The 20,579-nt window shown below is 43.0% G+C and overlaps 1 protein-coding gene across 1 annotated transcript in view; it reads left to right on the forward strand.

The window, feature by feature from the left end:
* Window positions 1-20,579, forward strand: part of FANCM (FA complementation group M) — a 178,589-nt gene that overhangs the window by 81,318 nt on the left and 76,692 nt on the right. The window contains 2 exon segments of the mRNA XM_075065865.1: window positions 17,892-18,023; window positions 18,972-19,104. Coding sequence (XP_074921966.1) covers window positions 17,892-18,023; window positions 18,972-19,104 — 265 coding nt within the window.

A 20,579-nucleotide genomic window follows, 5' to 3' on the forward strand; every position in this document is an offset into this window, starting at 1 on the left:
TAAGTAGATCTGAGTATGTCGACTTCAGCAGTATAAGCTCAAAAGCTAGTCTCTCTGACCAAGTGAAGTTGTTCCAGTAAAAGATGTTACAGTGTCTCTCTAATGTGTTTGTAAATCATGTTTTCCTGGGATCATGTTGTTAATGAAAAAAAGGCTTACATTATGTTTTGCTAATGGCAAGATGTGTGTTTTACCATGAAGTAACTACCATGCATTACCTGACCTGCTATAAAAACATAGCAGAGACCATGCACTTCAGTTATACTGAAGGGTAAACTAGGTGAGGTCAGCACTATGCCCCTGTGCCTGACCAGTGCAAAAGAGTAACATAACAAAATGGATTCACTCTTAAAAAATCTTTGATTTTGATAGTACAAAACAGTAATCTTATCAGTAGGAAGAACACCACAGAAATGTATCACAGCACAAGTATGTGTCATATATATATATATATATATTGCTATAACCATAAAGTAAGTAATTAGAAATAAGTTCAGTAGAAAAATCAACATCTATATATGCACCAAATGAAGTCATAGAAGAATATAAGGCATTCATTTCACTGTTTGCGAGATGGCGGAATTACTTAACGAAATAGGGATTTGTAATTAATTTTAAATTGGGGTGGAGGGAGTCCAAAATAGCATTAAATGTTATAGGAATGTATAACTGGTTTAGGTATATGGATTCTTTGGAAGAGATAACAAAAAAATGAGTGTATACCCAAATCCACAAAGCTGTTTAGCCTCTTAACTTCCATTGAGGTCAGTGGATGTTAGGAGCTGAAATACCATTGTGGATCTGGGCCTACTGCATCTGAAGGCTCAGGAACAAAAAGGCAAGTGGAAAGAATCAATATTTTTAATGTCATGACTTTTGAGTCCTAAATAATAAAATTACTATAAAAATTGCAAGTTACAACTTCACAATAAAAAACATAGAAAATGTTATACTAAAACTACTTGGTTGTGATTACTAAAACTACTAGCAACTGTTAATATTTTTAATTAGAGCTCTCAATTGCAGTTAACTCAGCAATTAACTAAAAAAAATTAATCACAATTAATCACAATGTTAAATAATAGAATACCAATTGAAATTTATTAAATATTTTTGGATGTTTTTCTACATTTTCAAATATATTGATTTATATTGCAACATAGAATACAAAGTATACAGTATTCACTTGATATTATTTTTATTGCAAATAATTGCACTGTAAAAATGATAAACAAAAGAAATTGTATTTTTCTATTTACCTCATGCAAGTACTGTAGTGCAATCTCTTTATCATGACTCAAGTTCAGGGTATCAGAACAGCAGATAAGACAAATTTATGTACTGCTGTGTGGTTTTATGCAGACATATAAACTAATAAGAAATTATTTTCAACTCTAAAAACATGTATTGCAATTCTGATTTTTTTAGGAGTGTAAGTATGTGTCATGGTATAATTCCCCACTCTGAACCTTAGTGTCCAAAAGTTGGGGTACCAGCATGAATTTCTCTAAGCTTGACTACCAGCTTAGAACCTGTAGCGCTGCCACCAACCAGGAATTCCAGTGCCTGGTACACTCTGGTCCCCCCAAGACCTTACCCGGGGAACCCCAAGACCCAGACCCTCTGGATCTTACCACAAGGAGAGTAAACTCTTTCCCTCACCGTTGCCTCTCCCAGGCTTCCCTTCCCGGGTTACCCTGGAAGATCACTGCGATTCAAACTCCTTGAATCTTAAACAGAGAGGAAAATGCACCTTCCCCCCTCCTTCTCTCTCCCCCTCCCAGACTCTCCCTGAGAGAGACAGTAATCCTAACACAGAGAGAAATTAGCCGCTCTCTCCCCCTTCCCTCCTTTCTCCCCACAAATCTCTGGTGATTCCAGACCCCGTCCTGGGGTCTCACCAGAATAAAAAACAATCAGGTTCTTAAACAAAAAAGACTTTAATTAAGAGAAAAAACAGTAAAAAATTATCTTTGTAATTTAAGATGGATTAGATACAGGGTTTTTCAGCTATAGACACTGGGAATACCCTCCCAGCCTAAGTATACAAGTACAAATTAAAATCCTTTTAGCAAGTACAAATTTGAACTCCTTCCAGCCAAATACACAATTGAACTCCTTCCAGTCAAATGCATATTTGCAATAAAAAAACAAACATAAGCCTAACTTGCCTTATCTACCTGAGTACTTACTATCTTTAAACTTATAAGCGCTGTATCGGAGAGATTGGAGAGAAACCTGGTTGCACGTCTGGTCACTCTCAGAACCCAGAGAGAACAACAACCAAAAACTAACAGCACACGCAGAAACTTCCCTCCCTCAAGATTTGAAAGTATCCTTTCCCCTGATTGGTCCTCTGGTCAGGTGACAGCCAGGCTTACTGAACTTGTTAACCCTTTACAGTCAAAAGAGATATAAAGTACTTCTTTTCTATTAACTCCTACTATCTGTTTATGACAGTGTGTATAATATTTCAGTGACTTAAGTCCCTTTTAGTAGCTCAGTATATCATTTCAGATGGAGAAGACCTGCTTTGTCTAGGTATTGGGATGCACTGTGCCTTTAAGAACACAGTCCTGGGAAGTGGGTGCTGAGATGTTCCATTTGTGTCACCCACACCTATTTCTGTAACCACTGCAGGGGGCTCACTCTATCCATGATAACTTATCCCCTCTACCTCTTCCTATCCCAATGTTTTCTCCTTTTCCCAATATGTGACAGTGCCTCTGTCCCATTCTTACCCCCAACTCCTACTCCCTGCCTGTGATTTTGCCTTTCTCTTTCCTCTAGCTGTTTGACCATCCTGTGTATTCATTCATTCCTCCTCCCCTCGTGCACAAATTCCTCCCTCCCCATGCACCTTTGAACCCCCATAAACAGCAGGGAACACACTGGAGTCCCAGATAAGGGCAGAGTGAGGGTGATGGCTTCAGCAAATATTACTGTAACAGCAAAGCAGCAGATTGTAACATTACACCTGTATTGCATCACTTGCTCTCATGGCCTGGCCTGGATGGAGTTCCAGGGCCCCAGGGTAGCCTATGCTGCCTCCATGTTGTCCCACACAGTGTTCCCACCCCCCCCCAGGGCCACAGTATTCCCCAGCTCTGAAGCACCCACAAAAAAAAATGGTGGGTGCTTAGCATCCGCTGTCCACCCCTTATCAACACCTCCCCCTCCCGAGTGCCTCCCACCTGCTGGCGGCTCCACCAGTCAGCGCCTCCCTCTTTGCTCAGCGCCTCTCGCCCACCGCAGATCAACTGTTCCATGGCATGCAGGAGGCTCTGGGGGGGGGGAGGAGCAAGGGCTGGGCACGCATGGGGGAGGATGTGGAATGGAGCAGGAAGAGGCAGGGTGAAGTGGGGCCTTGGGGGAAGGGGTGCAGTGGGGGCAGAGCTGGGGGACCACCCCCTGGCACATTAGAAACTCGGTGCATATGGAGGCTTTTCGTCAGAATCAGTCTAGGAATGGGCAGAAAGGAACTTTTTTGTGATCTGGTCTATATGTGGCATTGTTGTTTGGAATTAGGAAACCAGGGGTACAACCCAAGATGCAGTCTTGTCTGCACAGAATTCCAGGCATGTTGTGCAGAATCTTCAAATAGATTTGGCCACCATATGTGTTTTTCTTATAACATCACCCAACATTGTGATATCCAAGCACCTGGAAAAGAATTAAATCCAAATCTTAAAAAGGCCCATTGCATTATTTCCTCTCTACTCACCTCAAGGCAGTTGGATTTGTGTGTCCTTTTTTGGAGTTTTAATTAGTTTTTAGTTCCTCTCTCTTCTCTTTTCTATCCCTTTATTTCTTCTTGACATCACCTCCTTTTGGTCTATCCTTCTTTTTGCTACTTTTCTGTTTTTAACTGAGACTGCAGGAAAGCCAAGTCAAATGAGTGAGTCTTGCATGTGGTTCTGAAGGCCACAACATCATTCTAAATAGCTTCAATCACGGGTGCCAAAGGCATGGCCCTGTTGCCAAGCCTGGTCTCTCATTTTCACAGGCTCCACTCTTCGGGTTGACAAATTCCTAACTTGTGAGGAAATGTACTTGAAAGAGAATTATTGCGCTGAGAGAGGTGTCCTATTCAGACAGTTACACAGAGGATTTTGAAAATTAAGACCAGACTCTGAATTTGATTTGGTAGTATGGTAACATCAGGATGACCTGCTGTATTCCACTGTTTGTGTCCTGGGGGCAGGCTGCGTTCTAGACTGAAGTTTTGTAAAGATCTGCATACTCATAGGTAGTCATAGTGAATTGTAGTAGACCTCCAGCCTGGAGGTCACAAAGGTATGCATTGCTGTGTTCAAATCATCATCAGACAGGATGGGGCATGGGCTTTTAGCCATTTTCAGGTGGAAAAAGTCATCTTTCACTGCTGTAGCTCTTTGAGACTCCAGCAGAGCAAAGACTCCAAAAGGACCCCAACGCTACAGATCAATGTGATGCTCTTTGGATACATAGTGATATAACATGCATACATACAATCAAATGCATTGCATTTCTGATATATCTAATGGCGGCTAAGGTGGTAGGGATAAACTGACTCTTAAGCAATATGTTTGCAATACTCCTAAATAACCCACACTGTTTGTGCCCAGATACCAGGGTGATGGGCTCAACATGAATACATTGCTTAGCCGTCATCCTTTCCAGCAGTATCAATTGGAGTTAACAAGACTCTATCTGTGCTGGCTAAGAAACACAGCTGTTTGGAGAAAATTGTGCTGCAGTTAGAGTGCTTTTTGTTGTTCTCAAGGCGATTAAAGACACAACAGAGAAGCAATTATTTAATTTTATAAACTGAGATTACGTGTCATCACTAGCATTTTTCGTGTCATCATGTTATAAAAGGACAATGCATACTCTTGATTCTTCTTATTGCAGGATATGTAGTATTTCAAAGCAGGCAAGCTGTACACACGGACAGATGTAGAAATGGTGCATGAGGTGCATCCAGACAGCTGAAGCTTTGCTGACCATTTAACTGTAATCTCTTTGGGTATATCTACACTGCTATAAAAAACCCGCAGCATGGCTATGGTTGGCCCATGTCAGCTGCTTCGCAGACTGCAGGGCTAAAAATTCCAGGGTGGATAGTCAGGCTCTGAAATCCTATGATTGGGGTGGGCCTCAGAGCCTGGGCTCCAGCCTGAGTCCAAATGTCTATACTGATATTTTTTGCCTTGCAAGCCCAAGTCAAATGACCTGGGTTCTGAGACTTGAGGCCTGGGTTTGGGACTGCAGGCATAGATACCCATCTCTGCAGCCTAGGACCCCAGCACCACACTCTTGGTCTTTGGTCAGAAGGCCGAGGTCCCCAGTGCCGCACTTTCTCCCTACAAGGCATGGAACCCCAGAGTTGAGGCACTAATCCCTGTATTCCTGGTACTGGCGAGTTTCCCGCCAAAGATTGCCGTGGTGCAGGTCTTCTTCACCGAGATGGTCTCTTAGATGTTGGTCCCCCTGGGGCGGGATTGCTTCCTATCACGGTACTGGTCTCCACCTCCCTAGTATCATTTGTCAGGAAGGCACCGATCCTTGCCCTCATCTCACCCCAGTAGCCGACCAGGGTCAGTTGGAAGACTTAGGCCTCCAAGGCTCCACTCTGGTCGCCGGAAGGGCAATGGTACGAGTCATGCTGGGAATTCCGCCCCTTGCCAAGGAGGGGTGATTCGCTGCCGACCCACGATACCAGTGTAGCATCTGCAGCAGCGGCATGGTGGCAGGGACAGTGGCCCACTCAATGACCATGCTGGAACCCATGGGCTGTACTGATGATCCAGTCCCATACTCCCACCAGTCCTCCTTTGCCACCTTTGATAAACTGCTGCCGGCATCGCCGGCACCACAGTCGGAACATGGTACTGAATTTGACATGGAGTCAGTGCAGGAAACTCCAACACGTAAGCAAGCCATCCCTGGATAGGGAAGGGGAACCCACCCCTTTGCCAGCAGTGCAATCATCATTGTCATTTCTGGATGAAGCGGTGGCAGGTCTCTTCCAAAAGGGGAGTCCTCCTGATGACTTCAAGGAGCACTAGGCCCTCCTTAAAAGGGTGACTACCAATTTAAACTTCAAAATTGAGGAGTTCACGGAGAAGTCTGATCTCTTAATATTATATCCTCTTCCACCTCAGCCTGGGTCACACTACCTGTCCACCCAGGGGTCCTTAAGGTTTGCAACTCACTGTGGCAGCCCCCCTCTTCCATTCTGCCTACTTCTAAAAAGGCAGAAAAGAAGTACTACTTCCCTGCAAAAGGGTTCAAATATTTGTACACTGACCCTCCACCATCGTCACTGGTCATGTCCACTGTGAATGAAAGGGGCAGGCAGGGCCAAGTCAGTGGCACTCCAAAAAACATAGATGCCAAGAGACTAGGCTTGTTTGGCAGAAAAGTTTATTTGACAGCCAGCCTGCAGTTTCAGGTGTCTAACCACCAGACTCTATTAGGAGGTACAATTTTAATCTGTGGGACTTCCTTAGCAAATTGGAAGAAGTCAAAGTCCTGGCACAATCAAGGAACTACGACGTGACTGGAATAACAGAAACTTGGTAAGGCAGTTCACATGACTGGAGCACTGTCATAGAGGGGTATAAACTGTTCAGGAAGGATAAGTATGGGAGGAAAGGTGGAGGAGTTGCATTTTATGTAAGAGAGTAGTATGATTGCTCAGAGCTCCAGTTTGAAACTGGAGAAAAGCCTGCTGAGAGTCTTTGGGTTAAGTTTAGAGGCAAGAGCAACAAGGGCGATGTCATGGTGGGTGTGTGCTATAGACCACCGGATCAGAAGGATGGGGTAGACGAGGCTTTCTTCGGACAACTAGCTGAAGTTTCCAGATCACCTTCCCTGATTCTAATGGGGGACTTCAATCACCCTAACATCTGCTGGGAGAGCAATACAGCAGGGCACAGACAATCCAGGAAGTTTTTGGAGAGTGTTGGGGACAACTTCCTGGTACAGGTTCTGGAGGAACCAACTGGGGGCCGGGCTCCTCTTGACCTGCTGCTCACAAACAGGGAAGAATTGATAGGGGAAGTAAAAGTGGGCAACTTAGGCAGCAGTGACCATGAGATGATTGAGTTCAGGATCCTGACAAAAGGACAAAGGAAGAGTAGCAAAATACAGACCCTGGACTTCAGAAAAGCAGACTTTGACTCCCTTAGGGAACTGAGGCAAGATCCCCTGGGAAGCTAATATGAGGGGGCAAGGAGTCCAGGAGAGCTGGCTGTATTTTAAAGAAACCTTATTGAGGGCACAGTGCAGAAAGAATAGCAAATATGGCAGGCGACCAGCTTGGCTTAATAGTGAAATCTTCAGTGAGCTTAAACTCAAAAGGGAAGTTTATAAGTAGTGGAAATTTGGACAGATGACTAGGGAATAGTATATAAAATATTGAATAGGCATGCAGGGGATGTAATCAGGAAGGACCAAGCATAATTGGAAATTGGCAGCTAGCAAGGGGGGAGAGAGCTCAGTGGTTTGAGCAATTACCCTGCAAACCAGGATTGTGAGTTCCAAGTCCCTTGAGGGGGCCACTAAGGATCTGGGGCAAATAGTACTTGGTCCTGCTTAATGATACGGGAGCTGGACTCCATGACCTTGTCAAGACTCCTCAGTGCTAGGAGCGTGAGGCCCATTAATAGAAAATAAAGGGATTGTGAAGAGGTAACAAAGAGGGTTCACAGGTATGTTAGCAAACAGGAAGGGTCAAGGAAAGTGTGGGACCCTTATCTGGAATGAGGAGGCAGCCTGGAGTGTGACAGGATAACGTGTAAAGCTGAAGTACTCAATGCTTTTTTGCCATCAGTCTTCACAGTCAAGGTCAGGCTCCCAGGCTTGCAGCACTGGACAAACACAGTATTGGTAGGAGGTAAGCAGCCCTCAAATGGCGAAAGAACAGGTTAAAGGACAATATTTAGTTAGAATCCGTTTGCCAAGTCCATGGGTTGCGAAGATCTATATTATCAAGGGTGCATGGAGAGTTTGGCTGATGTAATTGCAGAGTCCATTGGCATTAGCTTTGAAAAATTGTGGAAATCGGGGGAGGTCCCAGACGATTGGAAAAAAGGCAATAGTAGTGCTACATATTTACCAAAAAGAGTCAAGAAAAGAGAACCCAGGGACTACAGGAACCGGTCAGCCTCACTTCTAGTCACGGTGAAAATACATGAGCAGGGTCCTCCAGGAATCACCATTTTGAAGCAACTGGAGGAGAGGATAGGTGATCAGGAACCAGTCAGCATGGATCCAGCCAAGGGCAAACTATGCCCTGACCAACGATGCCTTCTGATTAGATAACTGGCTTGGATAGGGGAAGGTGGTGATATGTGATATGATCTTGACTGTAGCTAAGCTTTTGATACGGTCTCCCCTAGAGTATTCTTGCCAGCAAGTTAAAAAAACTAGGACTGGATGAATGGGTATACGTATAAACAAGGATTAGAAAAATGGCTAGATTTGTTGGCTCAACGGGTAGTGATCAATTGCTCGACTGTCTAGTTGAGGCAGCTAGATATAAGCAGAGTGCCCCAGGGATTGGTCCTGGGCTGGGTTTTGTTCAACATCCTTTGTTAAATGATCTAGATGATGCGATGAATTGCAATCCCTCCGGGCCAATGTCGCAGATGGGGGGGGGGGGGGGGGGGCACTGCAAGCTGCAGGGAGAGGAAGGCATAATGCTGGAGGTAGGGGTAGGGTCCAGAGTGAACTAAGCAAATTGGGGATTTAGCAAAAAATCCTGATGAGGTTCAATCAAAGACAAGTGCAGAGTCCTGCACTAGATGGAAGAATCCCATGCACGCGCCTACAGGTGGGGACGACTTGGCTAAGCAGCCAGTTCTGCAGGAAAGGACCTGAAGGATTTACAGGGATGAGAAGCCGGATATGAAGTCAGCAGTGTGCGCTCCTTGCCAGGAAAGGCCAACGGCATATGCCCTATAATTAGTAGATTAATGCCAGAGTATCGAGGAAGTTGATTATTCCCTCTATTGACACTGTGAGACACGTATGGAACTATTGCATCAGTTTTGGTCCCCCCTACTATAAAGCGGATGTTGGACAACATTGGAGACAGTCCCAGCAGAGGGCAACAAAAATGATTTAGGGGTTGTGGGCAACGATGACTTGAAGAAGGAGCAACTGAGGGACACTGGGCGTCATTTAGTCTGCAGAAGAGAAGAGTGAGGGGGGATTTGATAGCAGCCTTCAACTACCGGAAGAGGGGTTCCAAAGAGGATGAAGCTCAGCTGTTCTCAGTGGAACCAGATGAAAGAATAAGAAGAAATGGTCTCAAGTTGCAGTGTGGGAGGTTTAGGTTAGATATTAGGAAACACTATTTCACTAGGAGGGTGGTGAAGCACTGGAATGGATTACCTAAGGAGGTGGTGGAATCTCCATCTTTAGAGGTTTTTAAGGCCCAGCTTGACAAAGCCTTGATTGGGATGATTTAGTTGGTGTTGGCCTTGCTTTGAGCAGGGGATTGGACTAGATGACTTCCTGAGGTCTCTTCCAACCCCAATATTCTATGAAATACTAGGAGGCCCTCCCACAGGACCGAGCCCAGGAGTTCACCGCTTTGGTGGACAAAGGCAAAGCAGTGGCAAGAGGGGCCATGCAAATGGCCTGGGATGCTGCAGACTCAGCCAGGGTGGTCGCCTCTACAGTGGCCATGAGGCGCAGCCCTTGCTTGCAGTTCTCCGCGTTATCCCAGGAGATGCAGGCCACTGTTCAGGACCTCCCATTAGAGGGGGCAGGGCTCTTCTTTGAGCTCATGAACACAAGGTTCCACGACCTTAAAGACTCCTGTACCACTCTCCACTCCCTGGGCCTTCATATCCCTCACCAGGGCAGGAAGCTGTTCCTTCCTCCACCACGCCAGTCCAGATCCTGGGGGAGTCCCCAGCTGAACACCTACAGGAGAAAGGATAGAGACAAGGAGTCTAAGTGGTGACAGCCTTCATCTTCCCGTTCATCTGCTCAGCCTGGCCCTTCCGGGAACCAAGGAGGCTAGAAGCAGACATTTTGGGGTTGTGCTCAAGGACAGCACTCCAGTCTCCCACTTTTTACTCAAACTCCTGTGCCATTTCCGGTTTGCCTGGTCTTGGCTGACCTCGGATCATTGGGACGATATAATATCTTCAGGTTACACTCTGCAGTTTGTGGTGAGGGGCAGTGTCTGAGGGTGAGAGCTGTGTGGAGCTGCTTGTGTGCCTCTGCCTAGGAGCCAGACTTGCTGCTGGCCGCTTCTGGGGCGCAGTGCGGTCCACAGTGGCAGGACAAGCAGGAAGCCTGCCTTAGCACCCCTATTGTACCACTGACTGACTAGGAGCCGCCTGAGGTAAGCCTGCACCGCAATCCCCTGCCCCAGCGCTGAGCCCGCCCTCCAACCCAGAGCCCCTTCATGCACCCCACCCCAGAGCCAGCAGCCTTATCCCAGAGCCCTGACTCCCTCCTGGACCCCACCTCACTGCCCCAGCCCTGAGCCCTCCCAAACGTTGAACCCCTCATTCCCGGCCCCACCTCACAGCCCTCATCCCTGCATTCCAACTCTCTGCCCCAGCCCTGAGCGTCTCCCATACCTCAAACCCCTCATCCTCTGCTCCACTGGGTCACGAGCATGAAGAATTTTCTTCAAATGCTTTGCCAGAAAAAAAGTTTGAAAACTACTGCCCTAAGCCACTATCTTGACCTTCCATCTGCCGCTCCAGGGTAGGTTGGTTTTCACCCAGGACATGACTGCCAAGGGCCTCAAGCACCTCTACCTACACGGCAGGGACCCCGTTGCTCCATGGGACCTGAAACTTGTGCCCCCTTTGAGCCTCTGGCTTCCTGCTCTCTCCTTGTTTCCTGGAAGGTTGCATTCTTGGTTGGAATAACATCTGCCTGCTGGGTCTATGAGATTAGGGTGCTTATCTCAGAACCGCCCTATATGGTCTATTACAAAGTCAACATCCAGCTGCGGCCACAATCGGCTTTCCTGCCTAAGGTGGTCTCTCAGTTTCATATTGGGCAGGACATTTACTTACCTGTCTTTTTTCCAAAGCTGCATCAGGCAGAGGAGAAACGTAGGTTGCATTCCTAGATATCAGGAGGACACTAGCCTTCTACACTGAAAGGACCAAGCCGTTCTGCAAGTCAACACAGTTGTTCGTTACAGTGACCGACAGGATAAAAGGTCGTCCAGTGTTGACTCAAAGAATTTTTTCTTGGATTACTGCCTGCATTCGCTGATGCTATGATCAGGCAAAGATGCTACCTCTGGCGATTATAACTGCCCTCTCAACCAGGTTGCAAGTCTCTTTGGCAGCTTTCCTAGCCCAAGTGCCTTTCCAGGACGTCTGTAGGGCGGCCACCTGGTCATCTGTCCACAGTTCACGTCCCATTATACACTTATCCAGCAGTCCTAGGACGATGCTGGCTTCGGTAAAGTAGTATTGCAAGCTGCCAGACTCTGAACTCCCAGCCCACCTCTGAATATACAGTTTGTTTGTCACCTAGAATGTAATTGACATGAGCAAGCAGTCAAAAAAAACAAAAAAAAAACGGTTACCTGCCTTTCCTAACTGTTGTTCTTCAAGATGTGTTGCTCATGTCCATTCCATTACCTACCCACCTACCCCTCTGTTGGAGTTGCTGGCAAGAAGGAACTGAGAGGGCGTAGGGTCGGCAGCACCTAATATACCAGCGCATGAGCGTGATGCTCAAGGGGGCACCATAGCTGACCCTACGGATACCGCAAAGGCAAAAATCTCTGAGGACTGTGCACATGGGCACACACACACTTAGAATGAAATGGACATGAGCAGTACATCTCGAAGAACAAAGTTAGGAAAGGTAGGTAACTGTTTTTTCCTTTTCATTTTAGTTTAAAATTGGTTATACGAGACTATGTATGATATCTGTTTTTAGCTTAATGAATACAAAGGCAAGAAAACTGTGTGGATTCTGTTCTGTGTAGCTTCAGACAACTTTAAAAAGAGAGAGAAAAAAAATTACTGCAAGATGTTGAAAGGAACCTAAGCCTCTGAATCTTTTTATGAATAATATATATTCATCTGCTCAGAACGCAGGTAAGAAATAAGTAAAGGCTGAAGGATCTGAATGAATGTATATAATTATCACAAAGACAACTTAAGGAGGGATATAGGGTGCTGTTATTGGGTACACTACAATGAGTTCCATACCAAGTCTGGGTTTAGAATCATAGAATATCAGGGTTGGAAGGGACCTCAGTGGGTAATCTAGTCCAACCCACTACTCAAAGCAGGACCAATCCCCAACTAAATCATCACAGCTAGGGCTTCGTCAAGCCTGACCTTAAAAACCTCTAAGGAAGGAGATTCCACCACCTCCCTAGGTAACCTATTCCAGTGCTTCACCACCCTCCTAGTGAAAAAGTTTTTCCTAATATCCAACCTAGACCTCCATCATTGCAACTTGAGACCTTTACTCTTTGTTCTGTCATCTGGTGCCGTTCTTTTGGACCCCCTTTTTGAAAGCAGCTATCAATCCCCCCTCATTCTTCTCTTCTGAGACAAAAACATCCCCAGTTTCCCAGTCAGCCTCTCCTCATAAGTCAGTGCTTCCACCCTAATCATTTTTGTTGCCCCTCCGCTGGACTTCTCATTCCAATTTTTCCACATTCTTCTTGTAGTGGTGGGGCCCAAAACTGGACATACTCCATATGAGGCCTCAACCAATGCCTGAATAGAGGGGAATGATTCATGTCCTTCGATCGGCTAGCAATGCCTCTACTTATACAGCCAAAAATGCCCTAGCCTTCTTGGCAAACAAGGGCACAACTGTTGATTCAATCCAGCTTCTATCCACTGTAACCGCCCTAGTCTTTTCTGCAGAAACTTGCTGCCTAGCCACTCAATCCATAGTCTGTATAGCAGTGCATGGGATTTTTCGTTCCTAAGTGCAGGACTGTGCCCTTGTCCTTGTTGAACCCATCAGCATTCTTTGGCCAATGCTCTAATTTGTCTTAAGTCTCTCTGTAGCCTATCCTACCCTCCAGCGTATCTACCTCTCCCCCGCAGCTTAATGTCATCTGGCAAACTTGCTGAGGGTGCAATCCATGCCATCCTCCCAGATCATTAGTAAGATTTGAACAAAAAACCGGCTCCAGGGACCGACCCTTGAGAAACTTTGCTTTGATACAGGTGCAACTAGACATGGAGCTATTGATCACCTACCCATATGAGCCCAATGATCTAGCCAACTTTCTATCCATCTTATAGTCCATTCATCCGGGGCAGCAATACTGCTTTAACTTTGCCGGCAAGTTTATTAGCTTTGGATGTCGACTTAGTTTGAAGAATTTAAAAAGGATTTCAAGATAGTATAGCAGTGTCATTTGCTCTTTAAATTTGGTAAATCTATGGATAAAAATGTTCCAGATTTTCTTGGAATTCAAGATTTTAAGTGAAAACAGATCTTAAAACAATAAACAGCCTCTGTGTGCCTAAGACCTTAAGGTCTTCCACTCCCTGGAAGTGGGGAAGGATGTTTTTCTAAAAGATATGCTATAGGAATTATTTTGGGGAAGCCCCATAGCTTGTGTTATGATAGGAGATCAGACTTCGAACTTCCTGTGTTTATGGGAGGCCAGGTGTGGATTAGATCTTCACATCTTTATTTTTAAGAGGATACAATCAATCACATAACACAAGAACTGGGAGTCACCCAATAAAATTAATAGGCAGCAGGTTTAAAACAAGAGGAAGTGTGTCTTCATACACCGCAGTCAACCTATGGAACTCGTTGCCAGGGGATGTTGTGCAGGCCAAAACTATAAGAGAGTTTAAAAAAGAATTAGATAATTTTATGGAGGGTATTAGCCAAGGACGCAACTCCACGCTCTGGGTGTCCCTAGCCTCTGACTTCCAGAAGCTGGGAGTCGACGTCAGGGGATGGATCACTTGATGACTGCCTGTTCTGTTCATTCCCTCTGAAGCAGCTAGTATCGAGCATTTTGGGAAGACAGGATACTGCGCTAGAAGGATCATTAGTCTGACCCAGCATGGTCGTTCTTATGTTATGTTCTTAAGATGATAGTTCCCCTCAAACTAATCCTTCTCCCCAGAAAGATGCAATTTAGGCTGACTTCTCTATGCATAAGCTATTAATTCTTTTTTTCCAGATCATCTTCTGCTGTTAAAGATAATTTTAACTGTGGGAAACTTGGTAGCATGGAGTTAAATGACCAGTCTAATGACAGGGTTTATTTCCTGCCTAAATCTTCTGTCTCTGGAAATAATTCTTTATTTTTATTTAGGCCGAAAGAGAACAAATTAATGTGATGAACTAGTGAGAGATCACAGGGTTCTTGAAAAAATCTTATCAGATTTGACTTAATGTGCATATTCTTAAATATATTAAAACATCCATACTGCAGTCTATGCTAGATTTGAGTTCAGGTCTCAAATGATTCCATGTATACTTGAGGATATTAGTGAGCCATGGGAAACTTTTTTATGGTTTAGTAACTTAGGTGGTGTGCGGACAAAATTGATCAGTTTTTAAGTGATGAAAGTTATGTTGATTTTGTTCAGTAAGGAAAAATATTTTATTTAATTTGATACCATATTCCACTGCATTCTTGGCTACTTTCCCACTTGACAGCGTGAGATAATTATGTATGCATGTCTTTGTCTATACTGTAGGTAATATATTCAACTGCTTTTTTAACTGATCTCATTGAGGTATAAAAATTCTCAGGCACTATTGAGAATTTCATAGTTAAATTTAAAAGAAAATTTACCTGTTCTACAGTTCTTCTGTTTTAAAAAATATTTTATACTATTATGTATAACTAAAATGTCCTGGAAAGATTGAAATGATTTTCAGTTACTCTGCTTTTTAATTATAGGTGATTTAAATCAAATACTGGGAGATTAGTTAGATGTAATAATTCACTTGTATCTGAGTGATTCATGTTGCTGTATCTTTTCTAAGTAGGTTATGTTTACTGTCCTTATCTGCTTCAGTTTTGAAGCTCCAGGTGATTGAGTCCTGCTGTCTTTCATAATAGTCATTCTTGGTTTGTTTTGTAGAAGATAATTGGATCAGATAGTCAGTGCTTGTACGCTGTGTATGTAGTGGCGATATCATTTTCTTCTATACTGCAAATTAGGTCAGGAAGATGAAAACAAGCACACATAATGAAAAATTAAAAAGATGTATCTAATTACAAGAAATAATAATGTAAAAAAACAAAAAAAACCTGTGCATAAAACCATAGCTATGATGTTATCAAAATTTAGCCTAGGCATTGGCTCCTTTTAAAGGAAAAATGTTTCCTTTTATATTTTGTATACGCTATTTTTTAGTTAGAAGTCTGGCTTATGTTTATTAGCTTATATTGAAATACTAATGTACGCTATATAGGTCTTTGGGTGTAATGCACACTACACTTTTGCATTCAGGTCTTTCGTGTTCTTATCTTGAAGTATTTCTTTGATCTCATAGTAGTATTGCATTATAGAAGTTATTGCTTCTCTTAGAATATAGTAGTTTACGGCACGCCATTCCAGTTAATGTCTCCCCTGACCTGCTCAAATCATGTTGGTTATTTAAATATTTTATTCCAATGTGTAATGCAGATCTCACTCAAGTCCCATCATGTTGTTAATTTTAGTGGTTAGTGGCTGTCATTTACAGGTTACATTGATATATGCCATAGAATATGTATATCTTCAGCTCAGTAAGGTCCCTACAGATTCTACAATCGGTCTTTTGGGGAAGAACTGACTTACTGGCTCACGGAGTATAATTGTTCTGCTGAGGAGCATGCCACTTTTATTCTGCCTCCACAGATACAGGCAAAGTGAACAAGAACTCCTTGCTGCAAGAGATTTAGGATGTTCTGTTTTTTTTCCTAAGTTAAAATAAATGGTAATGCCCAGATTTCTGCAACAGAAATTTAAAAACAAGTGTTTTTCACTGGCTTTTAGGACAGATATTGGATTCTTGGCTTCCCTTTCTTCCTGAAGTATTACAGCAGCATATGGCCCTGTAGCCTAGCAATCAAGCAGAAAAAAGCCTAGAGGGAAAAGTTGATATTCATGCACTTATTGCCCGACTGTGCATAGACAATAAGCTCTACTTGTGGCCAGCTTAGGAAGGAGTCACTCTAGTTGCCTTCTCCTGAGCCAGAAAAGAATCAGGAATCCCCAACAGTGAAGCAGCAAGCAATCCCCTTGATCTTTCCTACTTTGCTTCATTTCCTCCCAGGAGGGAGCAAGTGACACAATGATATGAAGGCAGTTCTCCCAAAGTAGAAATTGCTACTGACAAGCTGCATGAACCTGCTACATTAGTCTCAGCATTTTATTATGGTCCTAGAGGTGGATCATTTCTGTCTCCCAATGCAAAAGCACAGAAGGAGGCAAGAGAAGCAGACCCAGATCCACCCAACAGAGCATTACTTTGGTAGTTGGAGCCTCAGACTCATTTTCCAATAAACAGTCCACAGCTCACTTCGTAATGGGCTGCTTAGTCTGCTGACTTTATAGTCACTTACTTAGGTTTTCCACATCTTACAGGTCTGTCACTTGCAGGGATGGAGATATGTTCCCTTACTGAAGCCCTGTCCCTCCTCTCCCACTCCCTTTCCTTTCCCATTGGTGATTCTTTGGGAGGTATGGGGGAAATCTCTGTAGATGAGGGAGGCAGGTGGGCAAAGTGGGCAAAAAGAGCTACGCTAAGTTGTCATCATAGTGGATACATGTAGATGAATTGTAGACTTGATAACTACCATAGTTAAAGAGATCAGAATATTGTAGGTATGTGCAAAGTAAAACTGGAATAGTTGACATCTGGAATAAACATGTTGTTCTACTTCTAAAACTGTGATTTATTTGATATTGATTTCCTGCTGTTAGTACATTTCACTCTAGACACAGGGGAAACTTTCCCAAACCATTTCCCTCTGGTTTAGCCTTAACCAGTGTTAAAACTGGTGGGAGCTGTTGTTACCCGAGATTCCAACAAGCAGACCTGTACTTACTATTGCAGTTAGCCTCGTTTTTCATCATGTTTTACAAAAATGGTTATAAACAGGTTTGACATTCAGAGCTTCCTGAATGTTACAGCTTTCACTGGCTTTTACACCAATTCAACTGAACTCATCCTACAACTTCTGGGAAATTTTGTAAACATAGTTAGTATAGGCACTACCTCAGTCTAATTCCTAGTGCGTACAGCTAGCATGAATTGAGAGTTAATGGTCTCTTGTCAAATTAAGCCAAATATATCTTTGGAGAAAACTTGTGATGGTGTTACAGAGTGCTAAGATACTTTTGATACTGCTACCCAAATGGACCAACATATTGAAAAAGCCATTTGTCTAGAGCGAATCTGATTACTCTAATAATAAAACTGTAGAGTTAGTGCTCATGCAAAACTAAGTATATGGAAAAAAATCCTGACCACCTTTGCCAAAGGAACAAAGGAGAGAAACAGTATTAAGATGACTTGGAGCAGGTCATTTCCCTTACTCCACTGAAGTGGAAAACAGGCTTGCATAATGTGTATGAACAGAATTAAATTAAAAAAAAAAATACTTACAGCCTGGAAGACGCGAGAAAATTACACTGACAGTGGAGAACACTGAAATGGGATGTAACGTGGGCAATATCCATCTGCTATACTATAAACTATCCTGAAGTGAATTTAATCATAAAATAGTCTCTACAAAATTACCATTTAGCCTACAAACTAAGCAAGTCAATTAAATTCTGATTATTTTATCTCTGTTTGGCAGATAACTGTGCATTAAAGCTGACTGTTCATTATAGACATACAATCAAAATTTTGAAAAAGCATAATTATTTCTTATCTTTGTATTACATATATGCTTGTTGTTTTACCTGCAGGTTTTGGAAACGTTTGCTGGCCGCCTGATTACAATTCGAGTTTTGGCACAGCGTGATATTCCCAGCCTTACAAAGTACCAGATAATTCTAGCAAGAGATCAATTTAGGAAAAACCCTTCTTCACACAATGCGGTAAATGTTACTTAATGATGTAATTGGCTAAATGTACGGTATGCAATAAATAGTAGAAATACTCCTACATTTACATAGTACATAAAATGCCAATGGATCTCAAAATGCTGGACAAACTATAAATAGAAATTACCACAGATATGCAGCCCTGGGATGGAATGTGCCAACTTGTTTAAACATTCTCAGCACCACTGCAGGACCATCTAGGAAAAGAAGGAGGAATACTGTATCCATCTGAAACTATATAGGGAACTAGACATGTAAAATATAACTGCCCAGATTACACTGAGGTCTGAAAATTCACCTAATGCACCTCCTTGTCTAAATAGCCACAGGATTTTTACTATAGTCTGCCCTTTGTTTATTCAGTAAGCCGGGTGACAGCTATGCAGAGAAACTCAGTTCATTTACGGTTTTCCGAAAGTCCTGTGAGTGCCTTAAGCATAATAGAGAAAGTAACTTATAATAACCAGTACAATTTTATCAACTCAAGATGCTTAGGTTGGGTAAGCGTAAAGGAAATTCCACCCTGCCAAACACAATAAGCAGTACAACAAAAACAGCAGTACAAGCAGTAAAACAAAATGGTATTCCCTTGATAAGGCAGACGGTTAATTCATTCCAGAGGACAAGCAAAACAGCATTGGTATTTTTGAAAATATTTTTGCCAATGTCCATAATTCTCAAATGATTCCTTTTATCAAAATTCTTCCATGACTCCTTTGAGAAAAAAAGGTTACTTTTGTTAATTATTAGGAAACTTTGCCAAACCATTTCCAGCCTGGTTGATGAGGTTTTTGGGAGACAAACCACCAATTCAGTATTGTTTTATTTTGCAGTTTGTTTTTCAAATGTTAAACTGATTTTTGGCGTCAAAAATTGCAGTATGATTCCTGTTGCGTATTGACCTCTTTAATTTATTCTAATGTGTCATAATGTTTTTATTAGGGGATACAACAGGGCATAATTGAAGGAGATTTTGCTCTTTGCATTAGTTTGTATCATGGTTATGAACTACTGCTGCAGATGGGAACACGATCATTATTTATCTTCCTGTGTGGAATTATGGACGGATCAAAAGGTAAAATGCATTCACAGACAAACTCTCTCTGCTCTTTATTTCCTCCTCAAGTTTAATTTTCAGGAAATAAAAACATATTATTTTGAGTACCAGGTTTATATGAGTATTTAAAATTATTTAGAACAAAAACAGCTTAACAAATGGGTTGCACATGAAATTTGTATATTTTCTTTTTGCAGCTTGCATTTTGATGAAAATATCACACTCAACGTAAGCCTTTAGAAATAATCTGTAGATGAGATAGTGTAGTTAGATTGGGAAAGCAATGATGTGTGTGGCGATAGATCAATAAAATATGAGGAAGAGGTAATCAGAGTTCAGCACCCAATACAGCAATAGACCTGAAAAGAGAGAGAACCAGCCATTAAAAGATTTATGCATAAAAGGATTAGGTCTTTAAGATAATCTCTACGCTGGCAAAAAAAAATGGATCTGTAATTCCCAACAATTCATCTCTATTGGTAATAGCAGCCATGGGAGACACAGTATGGCCATACTCTGTTGTTTTTACCATCGTGTCTCCTGGCCCTGCAGAGTGATGGTAAAATGCCTGAACGCCGTCTGCACTACATCTTCTTATCTTGCCATCACCAGTGGAGTATACCGTGTTCCATTTTTGATGGTATAGAAAAGATCTTACTGTGATATAAAACCTGGATTCTTCTTTGACTGACCTCTGCATGTTCCTGTGAGTGGGATTAGTACCTCCTGGCATCAAACTGTGTGATCTTCTATAGGGCAGTGTCTGGGGCCACTTGCCCTTCCCTAATGCGCATATGCCCACACATATATCTATATGGTGATGGGTCCTGAGAGTATAAAATGGGAATGGTCCCAACTGCTTCTCAGTTCCTTCTTTACTGCCAAAGGTGCAGTTATTGCACATGAGATCCTCGATGCTTTCCTCATCTAGCGTCAGCTTTGGTGATGTACTAGCCTAAGTGCAATACAGCTTATTCACAAGCAATGAGCCTCTCTCTAGCATAAGTTACTCAGAGGACGGGTCCCCAGACCTATCTGAATTGGCTAGGTCTGGTGTTGAGAACCTGGCATGGTTAACTTTGCTTTTATAGGGAGCACTATAGTCCCGTAATCCTTTGGGGTCTACTATCTTGGCACCCTTATACCCTTGGCACTGGTGTCTTTCCAGTATCAGAAACTTAATCTCAGATGAACACTACACAAAGGTGATGGTTACAAATGGTTGACTTTCAGTGCCTGCAGAAATAGTTGACTGAGGGTATCGAAGTTCCTTTTGTGGAAATCGTCCAGATGAAATCAGTGGAAATGTTCGAGTTTCCAGGTTGAGGTTCTGATTAGTATATGGCATGGCCTTTATCAGCTCCACTATTCTTTAGATGGTTTCCTTAACCAAGTGCAAGGTGTCCTTAAGTGCAAGACACCCTCTGCACCAAAACCTTTGAAAACCATTCCCAGGCTCAGTATGAGGTGGCTCTTGTTCCTACTGGTTCTCA

This window comes from Chelonoidis abingdonii, chromosome 4 (assembly GCF_003597395.2).
Source record: "Chelonoidis abingdonii isolate Lonesome George chromosome 4, CheloAbing_2.0, whole genome shotgun sequence".
In the NCBI taxonomy this organism is placed as follows: Eukaryota; Metazoa; Chordata; order Testudines; family Testudinidae; genus Chelonoidis; species Chelonoidis abingdonii.